This window comes from Quercus suber, unplaced genomic scaffold (assembly GCF_002906115.3).
Source record: "Quercus suber isolate HL8 unplaced genomic scaffold, Cork oak 2.0 scaffold_422, whole genome shotgun sequence".
Lineage (NCBI taxonomy): Eukaryota > Viridiplantae > Streptophyta > Magnoliopsida > Fagales > Fagaceae > Quercus > Quercus suber.
In genome coordinates, this window is record NW_027069873.1 from 156570 (window position 1) to 178937 (window position 22368).

At 36.1% G+C, this 22368-nt stretch overlaps 2 protein-coding genes across 2 annotated transcripts; both read left to right on the forward strand.

The window, feature by feature from the left end:
• Positions 1–11955: 11955 nt before the first annotated feature.
• On the forward strand, positions 11956–12725 carry LOC112024778 (14 kDa proline-rich protein DC2.15). Its single transcript, XM_024057415.2, has one exon. The coding sequence runs from the start codon at positions 12067–12069 to the stop codon at positions 12472–12474; it is 408 nt and encodes a 135-aa protein (XP_023913183.2). The 5' UTR covers positions 11956–12066; the 3' UTR covers positions 12475–12725.
• Positions 12726–20122: 7397 nt separating this feature from the next.
• LOC136062512 (uncharacterized) lies at positions 20123–21165 on the forward strand. Its single transcript, XM_065761611.1, has 3 exons — positions 20123–20347; positions 20503–20836; positions 20939–21165. Exons 1-3 carry the CDS (start codon positions 20123–20125, stop codon positions 21163–21165), a joined length of 786 nt encoding a protein of 261 aa, XP_065617683.1.
• The last annotated feature ends 1203 nt before the right edge of the window (positions 21166–22368 follow it).

Below are 22368 nucleotides of genomic sequence, written 5' to 3' on the forward strand. Positions count from 1 at the left end.
CCACATTAGCTCTAAAGCCATGCCAATGTTCATTTTAGCTATGAAGCAATATTTGCACATACATCTTCACAATGAAGCTGCATTGAAGCCGTGCCGACATTCATTTTTGCCGTGTCAACACTTCATTCGTACCAAAGCCACTCCAACATCCATTTTTGCCATGTCAACACTTCATTCGCACTAAAGCCGTGTCAACATCCATCTTTGTCATGTCAACACTTCATTCGTATCAAAACCATGCGAGTATTCATCTTTGTCATGAAGCCACAACAATACTTCATATTAAAGCTGTGCCAACGTTTATCTTTGTCATGAAGCCACGTCAACACTTTATTTGCATTGAAGTCGCACTGAAATTGCACCAATATTGACCTTATAATAAAGTTACAACAACATCAATTTTCAGAGGCGTCATAGCTCAGACATTGAGGATACGTAGCACTGTAGCTAGACATCGGGATTTCAAGACATTGAAGATGCAAGGAGTCCCTATCAAGACTTTGAAGATGTAAGGAGATGCCAACTAAATCTTGAAGATGCAAAGAGTCCTTATCAGGACTTTGAAGATGCAAGGAAATGCCACCAACAACTCAACATTGCACGAACATGCTTCAGAAACGTGGGAGAGTGTCCATAGAAGATAGGCAATGCCATGCAGACTTCATTTCTTGCAAAAGTGGTTGAAGATTTTATTTTGCTCCACAACCAAGAATCAACTTATGTTCATCATCATTTCAAGGATAGTTAAGCAACATCAACTCCTTGCAGTCTTCATCTTCGACTACAACGATCTTCGATCATCCTATTGAGTAGTTGACTACCTTCAAGTAATGTCTTACTGACCAAAGGGGCCTTAAAAGCATATTGCAAAATTCTTCAAGCCAGACTGACAATCCTTCTTCTTTTCATGTGACTGAACTTAGTGATAAGCACGAAGCTGCCTACGTATCCCGGAGAGGGATTAAGTCATCACGTAGTTCAACAGATTTTTTTTTTGTTTTGTTTTGTTTTGTTTTTGTTTTTGTTTTTGTTTTGGACAAAAAAGGAGGGCTCAGTGTGTAATAGTGGGTATCACCACTAATCGAACCCGAGACCTCTCAAGGGCGACTTGGGCATCCAACCATTACGGCACACTAGCAATTGATGACATAGAGTGGGATTAATTTCTCTTTATTGGTATGCTTTCAAAGGTAATGGGAAGACATCATGTACCCTTGCAGCATTACAGTGGGTAGTTTAAGCTCTTGCCGAGGAGCAATCCTCAATGTTCAAGCATAGAAGTGTTTAAGGAACTTCCCATTAATGGGGCCGATCCTCATGCCATCATTGTCAATCAATTTGTAAGCTTCGTTGGTGTTTGCCCCCTGCTTGAGAGTTGGAAGTACATCACAAGCAACGGTCACATGGTTTGAGTTGACAACTTCATCAAAGTCTAGATCAATCTTGTTTTCTTTGGCAAGCTTCATGATTTGTTCTTTAAAGACGAAGCATTTTTGGATTGGGTGGCCAATGATGCGATGATATTTGCAATAGTTAGGGTCATCAATTTTCCCTATGTCTTCTGGTCGCCTGCATTCTGGCAATTCAATCAACTTCAATTGCAATAGTTGTTCTAAGATGTTTGGCACATCTTCATTAGGGAACGGATATGCTTTTTGCTCACGTTACTTAAAAGTTAGGCGACGCACTTCGTTCTTTTGCCATCCTTCAAGCTGTTTTTCATTTGCCTTCGCTCCTTTTCTTGGAACCTTGACTTCGGTAGTGTTAACAACCATTGGGTCTTTGAGGCTGACTTTTGCATTCCTATCATTCCTCCTTACTTCCCTTTTGCTTTCCTCAGGTATGGGAGGGTTTGTACTTCCATGGCTAGCAATACTCAACTCCATGTCATGTGCACGAGTTGCTAACTCTTCAAATGTTCGAGGTTTTATCCCCTGAAGGATGTAAAGAAGTCCCCAATGCATGCCTTGGATGCACATCTCTACAGCAGAAATTTCAGAAAGTCTATCCTTACAATCTAAGCTCAAAGAACGCCACTGATTGATGTAATCAACGACGGGCTCATCTTTCCACTGTTTGGTATTAGTAAGCTCTATCATGCTCACTATACGACGCGTGCTATAGAATCGGTCAAGAAACTCTCTTTCGAGTTGTTGCCAACTGTCGATTGACTTGGGTTCTAAGTCTGTATACCAATCAAAGACATTTCCTTTGAGCGAATGGACAAATTGCTTTACAAGGAGGCCTCCTTGAGTCCCTGTGTTCTCACAAGTTTCTACAAAGTGAGCAATGTGTTGCTTAGGATTTCCATGGCTATCAAACTGCAAGAACTTGGGAGGTTGGTACCTATTTGGCATCCTCATGTTGTCGATGCGCTTTGTGTAAGGTTTTAAATATGTGAAAGAACTTGTAGAAGAACCTCCATATTGTGCTCGGATGGTATTTGTTATCATGTCTTGTAATTGTTGGACTGACAACAAAGCAACCGAAGTAGATTGTTCTTGTTGGGGAGTGTTTTCAATTTCTCTCCCTTCGTCATCCTTCGCAAATGTGAATTTATGACCATGGCTTGATTCACCAAGATCTTGTACTTCGAGTTTATTCATTAAAGTTGCAATTTGGAGGTCCTTATCTTCAAGTGCTTTTGTGAGAAGGACAACCCTTTGCTCTATTTCAGCCATCTTTTCTTCCATGGTAGAGGTGTTTGTCATCATGACTGACACAACTTCCCAAGATGATGGAGAAGAAAGTGAATTGAAGTGAGCACATGAAATCTTATCTTTTGGGTTCCCTTTAATGGGAGAGAAATCGTGTGACCAACTTCTCATGAAGGAAGAAGGGGATTTGCCCCCATACTCGAGGTGTTCCAAGGTGGAGGTGTCTTTGTTGATGACCTTGTTTCCACACTCGAGGTGTTCCAAGGTGGAGGTTTCCTTGTTGATGAACTTGTTTCTTGTGAGAGGGTTTAAGGAGACGTTTGTTTGAACCTTGGCTTCCTTGGTTGATTGAGATTGAAGTTGATTATGGGCTTTAGGTTGGCTACAATTGATTGCACCAATGTAGTTGTTGGTGGTAGCCGTACCAAGTTTAGTTGAAGTAGCTGTTGAAGCTTGGATGTTCTTGCTGGAGGCCATTTGAGCTGGTAGCAAGATGATGAAGATTTCTTTCTTTGAAGGAGAATGAGATGAGAGGCAGAGATGTCCCACTGGGCGTGCTAGAATATGTGGACGACTAAATTTCTCGGTTCGAAATAAAGTCAAACAAGTAAAATAGTTTCACAAATGTGGATTTGTATTGATGATTGTGGTATAATTCTCTGTGATTACAAAAAAGTTATCCTCTGATTCGATCTCCTTGCAAGAATTATTGATTTGGATTTATGGTAATGTGATTGTGACTTGAACACAAAATATCCTTCAATTTGGTTGACGGATGGATCGAAGATTGCTAAAACGAAATTACAATGAATCTCTGGCTATGAGCTTGTTAGAAATCCTTTGTTCTTCACGTTCTTCGTGTTCTTTGTGTGTTCTTCGTGTTCTTGGATTTGTGGTGGAAGTTCTTCGGGGCTTTAGAGGCTTGAATCCGTAGAGCTTCACTGATTTGTGGTTTGTGAGGTTTCTGGAGGCTTTTGGGCTTGATTCCAGTGAACTTTGAGATATAGGAATATAATTTGGATGATTCCTATTTGAATGTTCTTCGTATTTGAAGGTTTGTGGTGGAAGTTCTTCGGGGCTTTAGAGGCTTAGATCCATTGAGCTTCACCAATTTGTGGTTTGTTGAGATTTCTAGAGGCTTTTGAGCTTGATTCCAGTGAACTTTGAGATCTAGGCAGGTAGTTTGGATGATTCTACTTTGAATGTTCTTCGTATTCGAAGTTGAAGTTCTTGGAAGCTTTAGAGCTTGGTTCTGGTAGAGCTTCTGGACTTCTGAGAGCTTCAAATGGCTTGGTGTCCTCTCCAAATCTCCTGATCTCCCTGATCTCCTCCAAATGCCTTAGGAAGGCTTCTATTTATAGGAGTTTAGGGGTAGGTAAGTGACACGTGGCGGAGCTTGATTGGTGACACGTGGCAGCGCTTGATTGGTCCGCTTATGTCATAGCTTACATGTGCGAGGCTGATTATGTCATCGCTTACACGTGCGAAGCTGATTATGTCATCGCTTACACGTGCGATGATGTGTGATTGGTTTTTGCATGACACTTGGCAAATTTCTGTTGGTTTCTGAGTAATGATAGCAAAACCTAGCAGCAATATGTGGCGCTTTGTAATTGACTGTATTTTGTGGACTTGGTAGTGTGACGTGTCAGCTTGTGATAGGTCGGGAATTTTCCCTGTCTACAGTTACTAAGCTTTGCAATTGATCAATTTTCTTAATATATTATGTATGATATTTGACTACCAGTGTTGTGGCAGATGGGATTGCTATTTAACCCAAGGGCAAGGGGCAAGTTGAGAGGGCCTCTTGTTATGGCATGACACGACCAGAACCACAAGACCCTGTGTGCCATGTGGCATAGACCAACACCCATCTCATCCCACTTAGCTGATTTCACCCTACCTTCAACTACTTTAATGCCCTTTCAACTACTAGTTACACGCTCACATTACTAAGTTCGGCAATTAATCTATTTCCTAAGTATTATGCATGATTTTTTACTACTTCTATACATGACTGGCTTGCGCAAACTGTATCAATTCGTTACATCTCCTGTTGCAATAGGTTTGTGCTTGGTTTGAATATTTAATTAGCTAGCAGATTATAATAATAGAACTCCTAATTGTTCCACCATCACATTTTAGATGCATGTGTGGCCTGAACAGCGGATATGTTTAACCCGCTTATGAGTAATTAATGTGTGATATTAAACAGAGCTAGCTTAAAAATCTAGAGGTTAACTTTAACTAGCTAGTAATTGCCTCAACATATCTAGAACTACAGTAAAATCAAATTTTCACTCCAAACTATGGGATGATCAATTGCAATATTCTCCAATTTCTCGCTGTTTAGATCACTACAATGGGGTACTACCAAGTTTAATAATTTATTCAATTATTCAAACGGGTATTTAGTAGATTACAAACTAGTTTCTTTGTAATGCCCGAAAATTTTAATTAAAAAAATTTATATTATTTTTTGGTAAATTTGATATTTTTTTAACTTATGGTGTCTGCTTTAAGATGATTATTTTTTATCATCAGATCAAGATATCATTCAATTTTTGATATGCAAGGGGTTCAAATTTTAGATCTCTTGTTCAATTATAAACAAAAATCTCAAACAACTCCTCTCAAAGTAAAATTTTATAAAAACAAAATTCTAACATATAAGAATCATTTGAGTGATGAATGACATCTAGCAAGGATCACATTCTAGAAACCTCCTATGACAATATCTGAGTAGCTAATCTTTTTTTTTTTTTTTTTTTGAGAATCAATCTGAATAGCTAATCTGATATAAATATAAAAGGCATTGCGTTCGAGTGAAACAATAAGCAAATAAAATATCAACTAGAGTGGCTTGATAAATTCAGAATGTTCCAACATAAAAATATAGGGAAACAAAAGGAACATGATAGTTGTGTATTACAGAACTATTGGCCATACTGCATAAAAAGTATAAGCAGAATATCACAAATATGAAATCCAAGATACCATGTCTTGTGTATTGCCCTAGTAGGAACGATAACTCTCATTTATTGTGCTTATGGGTAAGGTTACTTAAAAATATGTCACCACTCCCCACCAGTCAAAATCCCATCTACCATCAAAACATCACAACCTCCATAACACCAATTACATAATTCGAATAAATAGCTCTTACCCCATGCTGGGTGGGGTCATATCATAGACATAATGTAATGGCAAAAGATTCCATTATGGTGAGTACAAACAATATCAATTTAGCCTTGGAAAGCCAATAGCTCAGGAGTAATAAGAAAGTAATATGAGATTTAAAGGTATCTTAATAATCAATGATACGTACAAGATGCAAAATCCCAATGCCTTAAGGATATTCAAGAAACTTGAAAATTGATCAATAATGAATATCGAATGGGTTCACGTTCATCAATGAATATGGATGCAAAGGGAGTAGCGTGCAAAGTCGGTTTCATAATCAAGCAATGAGAGGGTCGGCCAAAAAGAGTTGACATCAGTGTGTAAGGACTCAATTAACTCGTCTTATCTAATATGAGTCCTAGCAAATATTGAAACTTGGCCGCCAGGTTGATAACAAACTACAAATTTGCTTTTCATCTAAGTAACCTGAGTAGGTTTTATAAACAAGCGATGAGAGCGTTGGTAGAAGAGTTTTCAACGTTTACGACTCAATTACCATCTTTTGTCTACTAGGCATGGGTTATCGGAATTGACATACACTGGCTTAATTAACTTTTTTTTTTTTTTTTTTGATCAGCTGGCTTAATTAACTTGAGAGAGAGAGAGAGAGAGAGAGAGAGAGAGAGAAAATAAATTTTTTTTTTTTTTTTTTGATCAGCTGGCTTAATTAACTTGAGAGGGAGAAAGAGAGAGAGAGAAAATAAAGAGGGGGTTGGCAGCTATCAATATAAAGAGTAATAGGCAAATCCCAAAGTATCCCTACTTAAATCACCTTTTTTTCCTCTAAAAAAAAAATCACCTTTTTCTTTAAATAATTTTTTTTATTTTTTTAATTTTAAAGAAGAGAAAAAGGATGTTTTGCTCAAGCACAACCAAAGATTAAAAACTAATATGATCTTAATTTTTTTTAATATCTAATAATAAATTATAAAAATGAGAAATAATATTAAAAGTTTTGAGATGTCACATTTATCAAATTTCTTAAGAATGAAAATCAATTCTCATTAACTTGACAAATAATGATTACAGAGTAGTTTATATACAATCCAAGAGAGAGGGAGAGACTAATTGCTATAACTAACTTGCTTAACAACTAATAATAACTTGTAACTAACTTAAAAAACAGAGAAGCATAACTAACTACACTCATGCTTCTCACGTGCTCGCTTAACAGGGGCTTTGCTAAAGACTACTCAAAAACTACTTGCTGTTTAGCCTACATCCTTTTCTGCAGCTTCTTCATACTTCTCCTTTTTGTTTCTTTAACTTCTGATACTCCCTCTCAAGATGGACATCATGAGAATGAATATTGAGAATGCCCATCCTGGTAAGAAGACTAGAAAATTGGTTCAAATTCAAAGCCTTGGTCAAGAGATCTGCCAATTGGGATTGTGTCCTAATGTCCATGAGCTTTATAACACAAGCTTGCACTTTATCTCTTACAATGTGACAATCTATCTCTATGTGTTTTATAGGCTCATGGAACATTGGATTAGTGCCTATATGAATTGCTGTTTGACTATCACTAAACAGTAAGGCAGCTTGATCTTGCTTGACATTCAAATCCTTAAGAAAATACAAAATCCAAGTCACTCACACACTGCAATTGCGATTGCTTTGTATTTTGCTTCTGCTGTAGATCTTGACACTGTATTTTGCTTCTTTGATTTCCAGGAAACTAAAAAATCACTAAGGAAAACACAAAGGCGATTTTTGTCTCCAGTCACAATGTGAGTGCAACAACAATTGCTACAATCTTTGCATCAAGTAAGACGGCCCTTAACTTAGATATGCACGAAAAACAGATTTGAAAATCTAAATTTCGTAATTCTCGATAGATGCAGTTTCTGTCGAGAGTTATTGAGAATGACATATTAAATCTAGATAGATACATCTGTCGAGTAATCTGTCAAACTTTAATGAACAACACTTCTTCACTTGATTATTGAAAAGATTTGCATGGCTTTAATATTAAACTTGAACTCTTGTTCCTTGAAGTATTAAACACTTTCTAGATCTACCGAATTACAAGTAAAGTGCATTTTGTCAAAGGATTAACCAATTTTAAATGACATATGTTCATAACATATTCCACATATGTCCTAACATTTTGCAAAAGGCCTGAAATTCCTTAATAAGGTGATAACATTTGTTTTTACTCTATTACCTCACTATAACTCTATCACAGAGCCGTGTGCTCGATTTATAGACTTCCCTTCTCATTTCATTATCTCTATCATAAATGTCTACAGGGATATGGCGACCTGTAATAAGCTCATTTTTCCTTTAGCTATCATGTGGATGCTTCGCCATTCTTCTATCCCTATTCCTGATTCTCCTCTCTACACTATCATGGGTGCCATTAGCGCGTTGTTTGTTCAACGAAGCGAGGCCCAGCTTCAACCGAAGCGGCCACGGACCGAGATAACGGATTCTCCAGCCCCCTCCATTCTATCCACCTTTGCTTCTTCTTCTTCTTCTTCTTCTTCTTCTTCTTCTATGGGTGGTGTGACTCTCGAGGCAGTCATGGCGCAGCTTCAGCGCATGGATGCTCACCTTGATACACTCACTACTGAGTTATATTAGGTGAATGCTTGTGTCGGCTGTATTGCACAACAATAGGCTTGCCTTGGTGGCTTCGTCGCTTCTCTGTCTCCTTCTCTAGAGGCTTCTGAGGATGAGGATGTTGATGATGGTACTGATGATTAGAATGAGGATACTAGCTCTTCCGGCGATGACAAGACAACTTTTTAGTGACTTACCATTTGTCATTTATGACAAAAAGGGGAAGTAGTTTTGGGTTGAGAGTAGTTCTGTATTTAGGGGGAGCGTTAGCATTGGACTTTTTTTTAATAGGGGGAGTGTTTATATTTTTTAAGGGATGTAGTAAGGATATATGTACTTTTCTTTTCTTTATCTTAGATACATTATCCTTTTGAATACCGGTCTTGTGATCGTTTTTTTGATAACATACATTGTACTCATTTCTCATTTATATATGATGGTGTGTGTTATTATTCACCTATTTCTCCATGTGTTGTTTCTTTTCTCTCTTTATACACATATTTTTTTATGTATGCAATCTTTTATTTTTGTTTCACACTATGATGCATTGATGAGTTTTGTTTAAAGTGTTTCAGAAAGACAAGTTGTTAAAATCTATTATGCCATGAACCCTCTTGTTGCAAAGCTTTTCAAGAGTTTGTGTTAGGATTAGATTTTATTGTACTCAACAAGTGATTATGAGTTTAGTGATTTATGACTTCTCTCATACTTCATTTGTTTGTTGTGGTTTTGTCACTGATTGCCAAAAGGAGAGATTGTTAGGACATATGTGGAACTTGTTAGAAAATATATTATTATATATTAACTAATCCTTTGACAAAACATATTTTACTTGTAATTGGATAGATCTATGATGGATTTAGTACTTCAAGGAACAAGAGTTCAAGTCTAGTATTAAAGTCATGCAAATTTGTCCAAGATACAAGTGAAGAAGTATTGTTCATTAAAACTCGACTTATAATATCTATTGAGATTTAATGCTTATATGCTCGACAGTTGCTCGATAGAAATAGTCTTTATCGAGAATTACGAAATTTAGATTTCCAGATCTGTTTTCATGCATATCCAAGTGTATTTGTGTAGGGTTTCTTTTTTAACAATCCTAAACATATATAATGATTATTTTAAGGGCCGTCAAAGGTGATGCAAAGTGATGCAACTCAATGTAAATTAATTGTGCATGCAAATTGTAACCGGAGACAGAATTTGCCCAAGTTCATCATATTTTTTGTAGAAGCTGCTGCGTCTTTGCGTCAAGGGTTTTGTAACCAACGAGCTTCTTGATCTTCATCGTTTGGATAAACTGAAACTTTGTAGCCAATATCTTTCTCAAGTTGGTGTGTTAGTCACTTACTTGGATCCGTACATCGATTGGTTAGTCATGTACTTAGAGCCGTGCATTGAAATGAGAGATTCTCACTGCATTGCAAGTCCAATTAGTTATTGAAGTAAAAGTTCAACTATAGGTTAGTATTAGGTACTGGGATTTTTTTTACTTGTAACCGTTCATTTTGATAATAGTAGATTCTCGAGAGTGATGATCTTAAATTCACCCAGTGGAGTTTTGCCTCGGAAGTTTTCCCCATTCGTAAACAAATCACCTGTGTCAAATTTAATTTCCGTTGCATTTAGTTATTTTGTGATTTGTTTGTGCTACCATGCTCATTGCATGTAATTAAATGTAATTAACTTCGTTTGGTTAAATTAATTGATTAAGTTACCAAGGGGTCAATACATTATTGGCCTATCACTCTTACTAAATTTTGGGCAATAATTGGTGATTTAGCTTGTAGACGACTACATTCTAGCCCATGTCGATCAGTTGGAAACCTTTAACCTTATTACCTGGATTGGTACATTGAAACCCTAAAGCCAAGATTGCTGTATGCATTTCATTTAATGATGTAGAATAGACATACTTTCTTTTAAAAGAGACCATCAAAAGTCAAAAATCAAATCACATAAGCATAATCTACCCCACTTTTAGGGCCAACTTTGGAATCATGTGACATTTCGGTGACCTGAAAGGAATTGGCGTGAGGATCAAAACTCATTCATGTAAGCATAATCTACCCAACTTAATTTTTGGGCAAGTTATTTCATTTAGACCCATGTATAATCAATCTTTACTATAAATTAGTAATTGTTGCCCCATGGGCATTCAAAATTCAATTAATAAAATTTTGGAGACTTTTTCCCTTCTTCTTTTTATTATTATTATTATTATTATTATTATTATTATTATTAATTTTTTGTGTGGATTCCATAATTCTCTTTGTAAATTTGAGGATTCATTTTTAAGATAGACATGTTCTATTTCTTGTGGCAACCCACTACATCAATTTAATGAATATATCAATGGTGAAGGCTATAAAAGAAACCGTTACTGGCCATTGCATACTCGAAATAATAGGCATAAATTGTTTTGTATATATGAATTATCAAGTTCAAACCATTTTTTGGACAAATAGTTCTACAAAAATGTGACCCATATAACTAGCAAATATGAAGTTCTCCCTCAAAGAAATTTCACATGTTGAAAACCTAAACTAAAAATCTCCATTTATCTTTGTAACACATTTTGATTAATTATGTCTTCACAAGCAATCTATCATTTCCTAGTAGTTTAAATTTTTAGAACAATTAATAATTTATCATAATATCAAGGTAAGTGTTTATGAATATTCAAACTATGACCGTGTTTTACCTCCAATTTAAAAAGTTAAAAAAATCTCACCTGTTATATTCATTATTTTTTAATAGTTTACAATTGATAATTTTTATCAATAGAATTGAATGCTTTGTTTCTAAATTCATGTACAAGCCTCTTTTTTGGAAAAAATCTCCATGAGCTAATACTTTGGAAAGGAAAGGAAGGGAGAAACACCAAAAAAAAAAAAAAAAAATCTTATGTGACATTTTTAATAGACTCATTAAAGCATTTTATTTATTTATATTTTTAAGAACTTGGCTTACTTCACAAGCAAATTTTTTTTTTCTTCAAAGGATGTTAATGTTATGTTATAGTAATGACACCTAAAAAATAGTAAGCTGCAAACAATTATAAATATTTCCTACACCTAGTTCTCCATCTAATTTGTAAAAAGGCAGCCTACATACTTTAGAGTAAGTGTTTTTTTTTTTTGGGGGGGTGGAGACTTTACAGTAAGTGTTAATTTTTTATAAATAAATCTAATAATGTGAAAAAAAATTTGAGTCCCTAAATAAGCTTTACCCACACAGACCTTTTGAGTTTTGGATCTTTTGACTGGTTATAGACATGATTAATCATCCTTCCTTAAAAAATGGAATCACAAACCATTAAGGTTCACGGGCGTCACTAACTTGGCAATTTGGTCAATTTTGTAGTCTAAACGAATCAAAAGTACTTCATTAAAATATAAAATAAAATAAAATACCCTCCTATTATTGGCCTAGAATCTCATGCTTTGCCAGCTAAATTTTAGGCCAGCGCTGCTTTACAATCACATGCATCCACTCTCATGTTGTCTAAAGTGAAACCAAGCGTACTCAACTGCAGTGCTCTATAAATACCAGGTCACATGGCTAGTCTTTTTACCACCACAACAAAATCACTGTGATACTAATCAGTACTGATCTTACTCAATTTAACACTTAGTAGTGAAGTTTAGTTTGAGATATGGATTCCAGGAGATCTTTGTCAGCTGCTTTGTTCATATCAGTTAACCTTCTCTTCTTTGCCATTGTTAGTGGTTGCTACACTTGTCCTAGTCTTCCTAAGCCTAATCCAAACCCAAACCCTAAACCAAGCCCTACTACTGTCCCGCAGAGCTGCCCCAGAGATGCACTAAAGCTAGGGGTCTGTGCTAAGGTGCTTAATGGAGCAGTTGGGACAGTCATTGGGTCCCCACCAGATACCCCATGCTGCTCACTACTTTCAGGGCTTGTCGATCTTGAAGCTGCTGTTTGCCTTTGCACTGCCATTAAAGCCAACATTCTTGGCATTAACCTTAACATCCCCATTTCACTTAGCTTACTCATCAATACTTGTGGGAAGAAGCTCCCCTCTGACTTCCAATGTGCCTAAAGATTTCTTTATATATTTTTTCTGTTGTAATGTTGTGGGACTTTTTTTTTTTTTTTTTTGGTTTCATGTTTCATGTTGTGTTTTCTAGTTGTTTTGTAGCAAGTGTTCAATAATGTTGAACCAACAATTTACAACTCTGCATTGTAATTGTGGGCTTAGACTGATTTCCATTCTGCTGGCAATTATACTTTACTGTGTATCTAGATTTATTGTTAGGCTAAATAAGAATGATGAACAAGGAAGAAAGACAATCATATCTTCATGAATAATTGTTCATAATACATAAACGAAGTGGCGCCAAGAAGTCTTGGACCGTTCAGTACTAACTTAAATATGATATGTTGGTGTCCATACTCAAATGTGCACTTCGACGATTCTGCATAGTACGCACAAGCAAGTATGCCATGTTACTAAAAGCATGCATTATTCACTTTGCTATGGCAAATTGGTCAGGCTAAACTGAGTGACATCTAGATGAGAAAACCACTTTCGTGAGACGAAATGAAATTGCAGGATAATTTTTTTGGACATGTAAAAATGCAGGATAACTGGATAACGGATTTTTGTATTTTTTTGACACAATATTAACTGCACCAAGGCAACGTTAAATTGCTTCCTTGACAAAGTATATTAGCAGCTTAACTAGTATACCAATAGTTATTAACACAGTGTTAAGCGGAACTGTATTAGAACCTAGCAAGTTCAAGAGGTTAGCTTCAGCGAAGTACTATACCCTGAACCTGAAGTCTCACGTGGGTGGGGGTTTGCAAGGAATATTTACAGGAATATATTGTAAGGTGTTTTCCATGTAAAAGTATGTTTAGGGTTCTTCTACAACTACGGCATTTGTCACAACCATGTAAAGAGGTTGACTATGACTCTATGAGTGATGGACAATCATTAATGCATGAACTCTTTACTTTTTTTTTTTTTTTTTTTCCACCACTTTCATTTGATTGTTCTAGCAAGTTTTGTCAAAAATTATGACACAAAAGTTATGGTTGACTATATCTTTTGTTTATAAGTTATATTAATGGATACTCGTAAAGTAATTGTTAATGAATTATAACAGAAAATTTTTACTTTACTTTCATGAGAAATATAAAAACTGTCAATAACATTTTTATTTTATCATTCTTTCAATAAAATATTTTTAAAAATAATTCATAAACCAATGCCGGACATTGGTTAACATTTTCCTTTGTTTATATATTAAAATTACAATTAGAGTTTCTCGTAATTGTTTATACATAGCCTAATTCGAGCTAGTGCAAGCTTGTTGAAGAATTTTGTACACATCCACACAATCTAGATTGATACAATTCAATTGTTATCGGATTAAAACCATGCTGTCTAGAATATCACACGTATATATATATATATATATATATATTGCATTTAGTTTATCTTTGGTATTTGTATAATATATCTGAACGACAATATCGCCTGCACCTAGTTGGAGTTTGCTTCACCAGATTCTTTTGAACCAAATAACATGTTCAATGCAAGTTGTAGGTTTTCAAATTATTATATATGTCACAAGAAAAAACAGTGAAGCCCGCAGAAATTCCCTCGCAAGAAATACTAATTAAATGAGGAACTTTAATAAAAAGCTAATGTGAACTAACTCACGAGTTCATACTGAAAATTGGAGGAGAGAGAAAGAATAATTAGGTTGTGTTCAACTTCAACATGTGAATCAACAGTGTTACACGAAAAAGGATTTTCTCCACGTCCAAATGCAATCTTGGATGCAGACCACTTAAAATCAAGATTTGGATTTACAAGGACTGTGTATTTGACGGTTGATGCACCCATCCACATGTAAAGGTTCACAAATGAAACAAAGAGACAAATCTGTCATTTCCCTAGATTTCTGATTATAAGAAGGATCCCCCCCCCCCCCCCCCCCCCCCCTTTTTTTTTGACGATAGGAATAGGGGGGAACGACATAAAATGTGATGGCTAGCTTTATGTCAGTTGTGTTGTAGACTTGTGGTCACATTTGGTTTGCTATACATAGTGTAGTTTTGGAAAATTTAGACCTCATTGTAACCCAAAGTAACCAGTTTTAAGCAGAGCTGATTAATTAATCAATTATATAATTGAATTCAACTTAGGATTAATCAAACCACACAAACAATATTGCCAAAAAGGGAAAATTAAACAAGTGTGAAAAATAAATAACATGACAATATGATTACAATGTGAAAAATCAATGGCAACAACCAAAAAAAAAAAAACCTGAGGGTTTATCCACCAACTCCAAGAACAAAAAAAATCCACTCTTAAAATTGAAGTTTATACAATAGAATAAACTCTAATTCTACTACTAATTAACGTACATAGTATTTACTACCTTGATCTCATGAAACTTCAAATACATGCACGACTCTTCTACTGTGGACTTTGTCGCATAACTTCTTGCTTGTAGCTACAAGAACCTCTTAAAAATTTTATTTCCACACCAAACCCCGGTATGAATGTATGGCTTAAACTTGATTTGCACTATGGAAGTCCGTGGATGATGGTTCTCTACTTGCTTCTAAACTCACGGGTTAAATAAGTGGAGGCTAGGGTTTTGTCCTTGAATGGCAAAAGCTTTTCTATATATACAATCTCTATAAAAGTCATGTTTAATTGACCTTTATATAAGCACTCTAATTAGGTTTACAAAAACCCACTTGCATTACCAACTTAATGTAAAACTCGTCAAATTAAAAACTGCATCTACGATATTCTCGATCAATCAACTATGTGTTGAGAAACCAAAAAGTCTTCTTTCCTTGAATATAGAACTTATGACTCGACAAGAGTTACAATTTGTCAAGTTTGCTAATACTTAACCTATTGACCTAACACATAGAGAATTAGATTGGAAACAATTGTACATTTGGCAAACCCTAAAGAAGTCAATTCTCCCTCCACCTTTTATACAGTATTTTCATCAAATAAAAAATCAACTAAATATACATTTTTCTCAAAAAAAAAAAAAAAAAAAAAAAAATCTAGATTTACCTAAACCACACGTAACTGCTAAAACAGTTTTTTTTTTTTTTTTTTTTTTTAGAGAAATTTTTTTTAATAATCCTTTTAGAGGTTTTATAAAATTTCTCTAATTATAGAAGTCTTTTAGTTACAATTAATAAAATTAGTTGAGAAAAAAAAAATTAGTGTAGCCTATAATGTCTCACTCATTGTCTTGATAGTGAAGTGAATAAAGATATGTTTAACTTTTGTGAAGAGGGAAACAAAGAGGCCCAAATGAAAAAAAGAAAAGAAAGTACCCCTTCAGTTTTGGACCCACTGAACTTTTAAATTTTCTTCATAACACTTTGAGGTTTTCATATTCACATCTTAAACCAATTTTGGTTGTTATCAGATTCATTTGGATACTGCTTATTTTGCTGAAAATTGAAAACTGAAAATACTGTAACAAAATAATTTTTAAATATGTGAATAGTACTGTGGGACCCATTGTTAATGAAAATTTTGTTGAAAAAAGAGGTTTGTGGGTCCCGTGAATAGTGCACGGGACCTACTGAACAATGCCATTTCGGTGGAGGTGGAAGCTTGTCAAAGAGGTAGTGGTGCACGGGATCCACTAACAAGAGACATCCCNCCTAAACCACACGTAACTGCTAAAACATTTTTTTTTTTTTTTTTTTTTTTTTTTATAGAGAATTTTTTTTTAATAATCCTTTTAGATGTTTTATAAAATTTCTCTAATTATAGAAGTCTTTTAGTTACAATTAATAAAATTAGTTGAGAAAAAAAAAATTAGTGTAGCCTATAATGTCTCACTCATTGTCTTGATAGTGAAGTGAATAAAGATATGTTTAACTTTTGAAGAGGGAAACAAAGAGGCCCAAATGAAAAAAAGAAAAGAAAATACCCCTTGAGTTTTGGACCCACTGAACTTTTAAATTTTCTTCATAACACTTTAAGGTTTTCATATTCACATCTTAAACTAATTTTGGTTGTTCTCAGATTCATTTGGATATCGCTTATTTTGCTGAAAATTGAAAACTGAAAACACTGTAACAAAATAATTTTTAAATATGTGAATAGTGCCGTGGGACCCATTGTTAATGAAAATTTTGTTGAAAAAAGAGGTTTGTGGGTCTCGTAAATAGTGCACAGGATCTACTGAACAATGCCATTTCGGTGGAAGTGGAAGCTTGTCAAAGAGGTAATGGTGCACGGGATCCACTGACAAGAGACATCCCACGTTCACGTGCTTCTCAATTTAAAAAAAAAAAAAAATGGAAAACGTAGATGCTAGGGATTTCATTGCTATCCAAACATATACTTATTGACGAAAAAAGAATCACGTGACCATCAAATGACAGCCATGCAACTAGTTCGCACCAAAATGAAGCACAAATAACAATATAATCAGACATTTTTGTTATTCATATTTTATTTGATGCAAATCAGTTTTTGGGTCATAAATATAATAGTCATATGATTCTTTACAGTCACTAAGAGTAAACAAAACTTAGTTCCAAGAACCAATTTCACAAATGTGAAAATTTTAGGGAGTATAATAAAGAAAAGTCAAAAGCTCATGGGTTCAATTTGCAATTGATCCAAACTCCAAGGGATGTTTATGCATTTTGAACAAAAAAAATATTGCCATTAGCGAAAGGTCTATTACATTTCTTAATAACCCCAATTTTTTAAAGAAAACAAAAGAAAAATTAATACAAAGCAAGACAGGCCCGCAATCACCGAGAAAGGGTGACGACTTTCACCTTTTAGTAGCCCATGGACCTTGTTTACGCAATAGAACTCAAGACGACTCAAAACCCCACGTATTAAAAGGGTTGGGCCTCGGTTTGCTATGGGCTGGACCTTGTATGAGGAAATCTTACGCTTCAAGATGTCATGTCAATAAGAAAAATAAAAATAAAAAATAAAAAATAGCGAGAGAACAAGGTTGGAACCACATTAGGGCTAAGGCCTTGAGAAGATTATCTTATAATTAAGACATGGCAGAAACCCGATCATGCTCTCTCGAATAGAAAATGATAAGCTTTTTAGTCCAACTGCCACATCACAAATGATTTTCTAGGTCGAATTTAATTGACAAGCTTAAAGAATATTAGAATACCTTTGTGCTTTGATTCAAAGCACAAAGGTATTCTAATATTCTATAAGTCTTTGAATAGTGTATTTTCCCTCTTTCTTAATGACATATGAGAATCTCATTGTTGTATGCCGTCCGTGCACGCAGGTTTCAAGCTACATTAAACGTGGCACCACCCTAATTTTTTTTCTTCAATAATTTTACTGACCAAATCATCATTATCTTACACGTAAGTAAGTCCTCTCTATCTCTTCATTTTTTTCCCCTCTTTTAGTAATAGATATGCGTTTTTTTTTTTCTTTTGCTGGGCAGCTAGCTGGACTTTGTAAGAAGATCAATGTTTCAATCATGAGTGTATAAATTTATATCCAATCAGCTGTCATTTAGCCACTGTTTATTTCTTGTCAGGTGGGTTTGGCTTTTACGAAGTTTTGAGATCCTCTCTCGTACCATGCATTCTAGTTTTTATTCCACGTACGTATCAAAATTAATAATACTGAAGCTATTGAAGAGTTTATTTGTATTTCCTTAACACAAATGTGGGTTTAAAATTTTAAATATACGAACATGTGCTAATTAGGCAACAATACAACTATGGGAATTTCTGCCTAAATGATTTCAAAAGTACGTAAAACAGCTTTTCTGTGATGGAAGTAGAGTACTGTTCAGAACCACCACGATCCAGTGAAGAAGAAGATGAGCTTGGCCGGAGTGTTTAGAAATTCAAGGAAAATCTTGGAGCTAGGCAGTTCTCCCAACCCCGTGTACAGATCAGTTACAAAGACAGCATTGTAGGAGAAATTCCTGGTGCATATGAATAAGCGTTTAAGTTTGAGAGAAGCAGTGAAGAGGAGTATGAATCGGATGAGGATGTTGAACCGCTTATTGAAGGCATGGCTGAAGTGAGATTATCCAAGGAAACAAACTCACGGATTTGGGAGCCTTGGTCGAAGGCTTTGATAGTGAAAGTTTCCTGTAGGACAGTGGATTTCAACTACCTCACTTTCAAGATCAACGCTTTATGGAGACCATCGGACCGTATGGACTGTGTGAACCTAAGAAAACACTTTTTCTTGATAAGATTCAAAAGCACGAAGGACTACGACAAAGTTCTTCGAGGTGGACCTTGGTTTGTGGGGGAACACTTCCTTGCAATTCAGCCATAGGAGCCATATTTTAAAGCTTCAGAGGCAAAGCTTTCCTCGGTGGTAGTATGGGTTAGATTGCCTGAGTTGCCCATCGAGTTTTATGATCGGGAAGTGCCCAAAGAAATAGGAGAGGCAATTGGGCCGATGCTCCGCATTGATGCATACACAGCTACGGAATCTAAAGGCAGCTATGCAAGGTTCTGTGTTCAAATAAACCTTGAGAAACCTTTGATAAAATGGATTAGAGTTGGCCATATTAAGCAGCAGGTTCTGTGTGAGGGTATATCGATGCTTTGTTTTTGTTGTGGAAGGTTAGGTTACAAGCAAGAGCAGTGTTGTTACAAGGTTAAGCTGAATGGATGTTAGTTACAATAAAATGGTGCCTAGTAAAAAATGGACTAAACAAGACTTTCATTAAGTCCGGACCTAACCAAGAAGGAACTAAGGGCTTTTTGAGAAATCAATTACCCAATTTAAGTGTGGTGGAGGATAACCCAAACCACAAATCCCAAGGTGTCAAGCTGAATGGTCCACTACCTTCAACTAGGAGTATTGACTTGACACAACACGTTCCTGGGGAAGAGGAATTTGATGTAGGAAGTAGCAAGGCTTCAAGAAAAGAGCCGTTGGATAAGGAGCCTGATGTAATCATGGAAAGAAATAAGGTACACGTTACTGACTCTTTTAAGAGTGGAGCCACTAAAGTGCTAGGCAATAAGAGACCTAAGTCTCTCAAAAGACACAACTCTAGTTCAGGAAACAAAAGTGTTTATGTTCAGGCATCCTCCCTCTCTGAACACACAAGTCTTAGAAGCAATGGGAACAAATTTCCAAGATTTGAATCAAAATTTACCATAGGGTTGGACAAGGTGGTAGTAGTACCAGGCGAAGTGATAGCCCAAATAAGAGCAGCTCCCACAGATACCATGGGTTGGGTAGAGGAGGGTCTGAGCAAGGCATGGATGTCCATATTTCCTTTGACCTAAATCAGTGTTCGAAAAAGGTTTTAAATTTGGATCATCCAGCTTGGGGTCAAGTGAGCAACAAATGGTGGAATTTCCTAACGAATGCTCCTCTAATTTCATGGGAAGAGGCAGAGAGGTTGAGCAAGCAATGAAGGCCATCAGTGATTCCACACTACGACGAATCGGGATGGCTCATTCAAGAAAGGAGACTGGTGGACTTCAAAGGGACAGCATTGGCCCATTTGGGGAATCATCCAACCTTAAAGCTAATCCAGATTTTGGAACCAATCCAGAAGTGCGATCTGCTGATTTGCTGCAAGGAGGACATTCTTGTCATTCTCGAGTACATGATGGTTTAGAAACTAGAGTGGGCAATAGGCATGGATCTCTTGCGAAGGATGGGCTGAAGCATGGTGGAGGCGTCCATGTTGAACCATAGACCAATGGAGGTGTCTTTGGGACAATTTGTCAAGATGAATATACTTATGTGGAATTGCAGAGGGATGTTGAATCATCGACCTTCAATCATGGTCATCACTGAAACGAGGGTTGGAGGTGACAGAGTGAGGAGAATAATTGAGGGGCTTCCCTTTGATAGGTCCATTACTACGAACACCATAGGTTTTGCAGGTGGACTATGGCTATTGTGGAAAAAGGAAGACGCTGAGGTGAATCTACTTGCTTCCATAGAACAAGAAATACATGATGTTCCTTGAATCAATCTTGATTTATTTCAGCTATATATGTTAGTCCTAAATTAGTTGAAAGACATATTTTATGGTCTAATTTATCTAAAGTTGCCAAATTACATGAACTTTCCTAGCTTTTATTGGGATATTTTAATGAAATACCATGTGGGGAGGACAAGTATAGGGGCAGACAAGTGAATATCAACAGAGCCTTAGAATTTAAGGAGTGCATTGATAATTGCAATATGATTGATCTTGGCTTTGTTGGTCTGAAGTATACTTGGATTAACAAAAGACCTATTGCGGATCTTATCTTAGAAAGGATTGATAGGTACTTCGCCAATCCTGGATGGCACATTATGTACCCTAAAGCAGTTGTTACCCATTTGCCTCGTACTTTTTATGATCACCACCCAGTATTAGTGGAGTTGAATAGGCCTTTCCCCAATGCCACAAATAGGCCATTTCGTTTCCAAACCATGTGGCTCCTTCACCCAAATTTCCCTAGAGTGGTCTAGGATGCTTGGGCTAATAATTTTTGTCTTCATAAGGCAACAAAATTTTTTACAGAAAAGGTAAGGAAGTGGAACATGGAGGTATTTGGAAATGTTTTTGCTAAGAAGAGAAGAGTGCTTGCTAGAATTAATGGGGTGCAGAAAAGTCTTGCCATTAGTCCCAATGAGTCCCTTCTTCGGCTAGAAAAGCAATTGATCGAGGAATATGCTTCAATCTTGCTTCAGGAGGAGGAGTTTTGGGCACTTAAATCCAGATTGAATGCCGCCCCTTTTGGAGATTGAAATACTACTTTTTTTCATGTCTCCATAGTTGTCTGTAGGCACAAAAATAAAATAAGAGGCATCAGAGATAGGGTGGGAAAGTGGATATTTGAGGAAGACAAAATCAAGGACCATATTCAAAAGGGTTTCTCTGACCTATATTCCATGGGTATGGATATGTCTATGCTTAGCTCTAATGTATCACATTTCTCTTGTCGAGTCCTTTCAGAAGAGGAGCAAGATAATTTAGGCAAAGAGGTATCGGAGGAGGATATCAAAAAAGGACTATGGGCTTTAAAGGCATTCAAGGCTCCAGGCCCGGACGGTCTTCATGCGGGTTTTTTCCAACACTTTTGGCATGACGTCAAGCACTCTATTTGTGCAGAAATTAAGAACATCTTTACATTCAGTTTAATGCCAGTTTACTTGAATGAGACTCTCATCATCCTTATTCCTAAATGTAAAAATCCGGAGTTCATTTTCCAATACAGACCTATTAGTCTGTGTAATTCGATCCATAAAGTGGTATCCAAAATCATAGTTGGCCACATTAGACCGCTTCTAAGTAATCTTATATCGCCTATGCAAGCGGCTTTCATTCTTGGAAGAAGAGGGTTAGACAATGTCTTAATTGCCCAAGAATTAATCTTTGCTCTAGACAAGGAAAAAGGGGAAGGAAGGGTTCATGGCCATCAAGGTTCATTTAGGAAAGGCATATGACCGATTAGAATGATGTTTTATTTATAAGGTTCTTCAAGCTTTTCATTTTCCCCTCAATATCACCAAGCTTATTATGAGTTGTATCACTTCAACAAGCATTTCTGTCCTTGTTAATGGAAGCAAACTGGAAAGTTTTCACCCATCGTGTGGCATTAGACAATGAGATCTCCTATCTCCTTATATTTTCATCATGTGTATGAAATATTTAACTCATCTCATTGAAGGAAAATGTGTGGATGGTAGCTGGTTTCCCTTAAAGGTGCATCGGGAGAATGTCGGTATGTCTCATCTCATTTTCGCAGACGATTTAATATTGTTTGCAAAGGTTAATGACAAAAATTGTGAAGCCATTTCGGGAGTTTTGCAAACCTTTTGCTCGGAATTTGGTTAGAAAGTGAGCATAGAGAAGTCTAGGATATATTTCTCGCCCAATGTTGACCAAAGGATGAAGGAAAATGTTCGTGAGAAGCTTGGTATTCATGCCACATTATATTTTGGGAAGTA